Source organism: Limulus polyphemus, unplaced genomic scaffold, assembly GCF_000517525.1.
Source record: "Limulus polyphemus unplaced genomic scaffold, Limulus_polyphemus-2.1.2 Scaffold4310, whole genome shotgun sequence".
NCBI classification, from domain to species: Eukaryota; Metazoa; Arthropoda; class Merostomata; order Xiphosura; family Limulidae; genus Limulus; species Limulus polyphemus.
The window spans coordinates 91,563-97,206 of record NW_013669920.1 but is presented as its reverse complement, the minus strand read 5'-3'; the positions used below and the strand labels follow the sequence as shown (position 1 = coordinate 97,206).

Sequence of the window (5,644 nt, the reverse complement as noted above, 5' to 3'; positions counted from 1 at the left end):
AAGACAAAAGGCGGAAGATTTTCGAAACGTCGTCCTCTACAGTCATAGGTTTCTTCAACAGGCAGTTGCTGTCCATTCGAAACTTAGATTCATTATGATTCATTCACTTAGATTCATTATGATTCATTCACTTAGATTCATTATGATTGAACAAATTTTAAACATTTTTCTCTATGCTTCAAACTTTAGTTCTTACATGGACTCTTACTGATTACTCGTTGTTAGTGAAAATACAAGACAGTAATAATATTATGTTGAAACAATAATCTTTAGTGTGTTTCCTCACATGTAGCAATTTTCATTTTATTAGTTGTAAGCTTATTATTACTTTCTCTGTAATTATATTCAAATATTATATTTGGGAAGCTTCAGCTATTGGTCTATGATTGTCTCATAGTTTTTGAACAACTGTACTTTTTTATCATACCACAGATTATATGAATTCAAACCTGGTAATTATGGTTTCTTATACTTCATTTTCTCTTAATGGTAAGTAGGTTTTTTAGGCTTGTATTTTTGATCTGCAGAGGGAGCTCTTTTTTTTGAATTTATATAACAAATGTATATGATTTTCTCTTAATATCTTACTTTCCTTACTAGTTATGTAGGTTTTTTTTGACAGTATTTAATAGATTTTGTTCCTTTGTTTATTGCAAATGATGAATTATTGGTGTTATATAATCTTGTTTTGTGAAAGTTTGTGTATTGTTTGGTGTGCTAGTTGGGACTGTAAATAGTGATAAATGAACATGGTCTCCTTTGTATTCAAATGTATTGAAAGAAATGTTCTCTATAAAATTGATTATAATTTTGGTCTTGCTTTAAAGTAACCTTTTTCTGTTGCTTTTTTCAATCTGCTATTTTTCTTCTTCTGTGACATTATAATGTGATGGTTAACCCCACTATTCACTGGTAAAAGAGTAGTCCAAGAGTTGGCAGTGGGTGGTGTTGACTAGCTGCCTTCCCTCTAGTCTGTCACTGCTAAATTAGGGATGGCTAGCACAGATAGCCCTCACATAGTTTTGTGTATGGTGACAATTTGGGTTCCTATCTAATTATTAATTTGAAAATGTAGTGAAAATATATTTGAACCTAGTTTATAGTAAATATTACTTGATATTGCTTATTTAGTTAATGTATTATTATCATTGTATGCAAAAAAAAATGTTTTTATGACAATAAATTTTTTAAGTATTTATTTTGCTACCATTTCTCTGTCAGTAGTAGTATCAATACACTAATGAGAATGATAACTAGTTTTGTGCAAGAATGCTTGCTTACTGTAACTTGGTAATCTTTTCAGAAATGGACAACTGCTGCCTTATTTTATATTACTTTATTTTTAGCTGCACCATAGGAACTCCTAGAATGGCTCTAGGTTGTTTTTTTTTCAAGTACAAACTTTTAACTCATAGCTCCGTCATCTCTTGACCAATTTGAGACCTAATTGCAGTTTTGGACTCCGGAGATCAAACCCTTTCGATTGATATATTTGACTAAGCTTAAGGTCTCCTAAATTAATTTATTCTAATCTTGCCTAAAATAATTTCAATTTGAGGGTAAGCTGTTAGAGATCCTAATGAGTAATAAAATTGAATCGTGCATTCATGCATCCCATGCTTGGTATTGCTGGTGCACAAAAATATAGCTAATAAAAAGGAAAAAAAGGTCTCGTAGATTAATTTACTCTAATCCTGCTTAAAAGAATTTCAAGTGCCGTGGCTATCGAGGATTCCCTCTTGATTTAAAAATGTTCCCAATTTCAGGATTTATGGCTCAATTAACATTATTTTTTATGTCTAGAACCTTCCCAAGTAGGCCTACAACTGGATCTTATTTATACAATACGAGTACTAAATTTCAGATACCGGTATATAAATAATCACTGTAATATTGTCTAACTGACCAAAGTGCCATAGGAGAAAGACTCTTAACTAATTCAACATATGCAATTGTGGTCTGAAAAAAGTAACTTGAATGTTCAATTAATCTAGTATATACATGATTGATTATATGACCCTCTAAGTGTGAACTATTTGAATCAGGTGATGGTCTTGTAATGTTGACATCAATGAGTCTGCTCTTGTTGAAAGATCACAATGTAGTTTGAAATCCCCACAAAGGACAAATCATGTTTTTAATAGCTTCATACAAGGAATCATCATTGCAGGTCTGAGATCAGTAAAATGTAATAACATCAACTGAATCATCTTCAAGTTTCAGCATTTGAAAGTCATCATAAACTGTTATATTCAGACCTCGCATACATTAATTTTCCTCGGCCTTTGCTTGCTGCAGATATCTTGTAACCTGGCACGAAAAAGTCATTTGATAGTAGCCAAGTTTCTGTTATGCAGATAATGTCACTTTTTAAGATTGTTCCATCATTCAAGATATCTTCATAGTGCTTACATAAAGACCAGCAATCCAGCACTGATATGCTCATTACATCCTCGTTTCTAGTGTTCCATTGTGTTGAAATGATATTAATAGCTTTCTCTTACAGAGTCTTTGCTTCAGCATACGCTGATTGGTCACATTTGAATTTTGACTCAACAAACTTTGGAAAATATATCTGAGTTAATTCCTGAACCCGACCCAAAATAATATATGTTTGTGAACTAGTGAAAACAGTACTTAAATCAGTTACACGGCTCATGGACTTGGATACAGTTTGGCCTTGCATTTTGTGAGCAGTGATGGTCAGCAAAGTTTGATGGGAAATTGAATGAATTTCACTTGAAATAATTGTTTATGGTGCCTTTCTCGTACACTATACTTGAATTCAGTTGGGGTTACAGTTACATTCGGGTATTGTGCCACAAGAATTTTATATTTTCACATTGCTGACATTCTTTTCCTGAATATTTTCATCAAATTCAATCATAACGTCAGTAACTGACCTCTTTGGGCCTTTGATAAAGTCAATAATAGTTCCTCTTGACCCGTTGGTCAAACAATCAGTTGTGTTAATGGTAAAAGTGATCATGACTCAAGTTGGAAAATGGTTTATATTAATATTTTAACATACAGTAATATTAGTACACCCATAATTAATCATAATGCCTCCAAATTTATTTGTTACCATATTTAGTTGGTAGCTTAAATTTTCTGATCTGGAAATCCAAAATTATCTTTTCTTCTGTCTTTTTCTTTTATTTCTTTTATTTTTTAAGTATAGCAGAATCCTTTGTTAGATTATTGTATTTTATAAATTATCTATATTAATTTTGTGTGTAAGAGTCAGACAGAAAAGTAGATTAAATAAATTGGAAGAAATATGCATGATTTATGGAAATAACATAAGAACATTTCAGGAGGTTAAAGTTATTCACATTATCTGTTTATATTTTCAGTTAGCTATACACATTACCTTTCAATATTTTGGTAGTGTTAGCAGTAATAGACCTGATAGTGTATGATTTACAGAAATAACATAAGAACATTTCAGGAGGTTGAAGTTATTCACGTTATCTGTTTATATTTTCAGTTACTTTTCAATATTTTGGTAGTGTTAGGAGTAATAGACCTGGTAGTGTTTTAATGAAGAACTATGTTGGATGTAAACTGTATAAATGGATATTCAAATGCTTCTAATTAATAAATATTGTAAACAGAAATAAAATATTTTAAGATTTAGAAATAATTCAAAACATTAGATTAGACTCTTACAGAAAGGTCCAGGTGTTTCCACAGGTATCTGCAATTTTGCCAATGGCTGGCTGAACATCAAATGATAAAATTCTTAAGTTTAGAACTACTTTTCTTTAACACATTTAATATTTTGTTGGACTTCTTATTGAATAATGTCACATTAGGATAGATTCTGTTCAAATATGTGCTCACCATTCTGTTATTAACTTCTAACTTTTTTTGTAATATTTTCATTTAATGGTTATGAAAATTTTTAATTTTAAGTTAATCACAAACATTCTTCATTTTGGACCATGAAATGAGTTTCATCCAGCACTGGTAATTTGGAGACTAAAGTTCTGATATTTTTGTCAGGACTTTAGGATACGTTGACCATTCAAGACACTGTTTCCAAACTATCAAAGGTGAAGAAAGCTCATTACACCATTCAAAATGAACTATTACTTGCCACCTCCAACAGTTTGTAACATAACAGGTTCTTGTTACTTGCAGGTACTGTTGACAGTAACTGGACTGTAGGAGCAGTTCTTGAGAAGAAGTTGCAACCTCTTCCATTCACTCTTGCTCTAAGTGGAATGTTGAATCATGCTAAAAATCAATCACGGTTTGGTTGTGGACTTATTATAGGATAGTCATCAGATACTATATGTAGATAACTTAGAAATATTTTAATGCAAAACTGCAAGTCAAGCTGAACACATTAGTTTACCGTGACGAGAAGGATGCAGCTTGTGATTTTTTAAAGAGACATTATATATAATTTACCATTGCTGTTCATTAAGATTGAGCCAAATGGGCTATAAGTGCACTCATTTTTAGCATTGTTACAGTTAGAAAAAAATTTGTGTTATCAGCTTCATTGTTTAACGAACGAACGTGTCATAAAAGCCAATAAAATAGATTTATTCTTAAGTTCATGTGGATATTGTTTTCTGTATTTGATTGTTGATTTCATGTGACAAGATTCAATACAACAATTTTCATGTGCTCTTCGTTAAAAAATTCAAACAGCTAAAATTCAAGCTGTTCTGTATTCGTTTTAAATTGCATTTAGTCACTGCTGTAGTTCCCAAACGTACAGTAAATTAGTCTAACACAGACAGCTTACAGCTTTGTCTTACTCAAGCTATTCATGATATGTTTATACTTAAGAATGTGAAAACTGTTTGTGTAACACAACCATTAAAAACAAGCATACTTCAGAGGCAGTCTAAAACCCAAATATTATGGCAAACTCATACATTAAGTTAATTATATTTATTCAGTAACTTAAGAAATGAACTTTAATAATACAGTGAAAGACAATATATGAACTTTTTATTTCCTTTTAGAAGAAATTAGTTTGAGGATAGGAAAGCAATAGTGAAGTATAAAATCTGAAATTCATTGCTCAATTTAATATTTATAATTACTTTGAATATTCTGCAACATTTGGACATTCATATTCCACCAATCTTATTTAAATGTTTAGTGTGACCCAGAGTTTGTGTAGGACTTTGTAAGAATCATAAATAGTTACCAAACTATGTTGTAATCTAAATTCTATATTTATTACTTGCAATCAAAATGTACTTATGTTTCTTATTTCAGAACTATATATATATCCTGAGAAAAAAATGTGCTTTGATCAAGTTATATGGTGAAAATTAAATTAGTTTCCAGCAACAAACAAAAGTTTTAACAAAAGTGTAAAAGAACATCAGAAAATAGTTACATCAGCCATAAATATGATTGAACAGTAATCTTTGATAGGTTGTTTAGGCAGAGTATTCATAATGAATCTAAGTTTCAAATGGACAGCAACTGCCTGTTGTAGAAACCTACCTGAAGACGAAAGGCGGAAGATTTTCGAAACGTCGTCCTCTACATTTGTAGGTTTCTACAACAGGCAGTTGCTGTCCATTTGAAACTTAGATTCATTATGAATACTCTGCCTAAACAACCTATCAAAGATTACTGTTCAATCATATTTATGGCTGATGTAACTATT

The 5,644-nt window shown here is 31.0% G+C and overlaps 1 protein-coding gene across 1 annotated transcript in view; it reads left to right on the top strand.

Annotated features, from left to right (window-relative positions):
- LOC106470941 (mitochondrial import receptor subunit TOM40 homolog 1-like) overlaps nucleotides 1–5,496 on the top strand; it is a gene marked incomplete at its 5' end in the record, with an annotated part of 8,993 nt that extends 3,497 nt beyond the window's left edge. The window contains one exon of the mRNA XM_013931519.2: nucleotides 4,147–5,496. Within this exon, the coding sequence (XP_013786973.2) occupies nucleotides 4,147–4,286 (140 nt within the window). The remainder of the gene's footprint in view (nucleotides 1–4,146) is intronic.
- Between the last annotated feature and the right edge of the window lie 148 nt (nucleotides 5,497–5,644).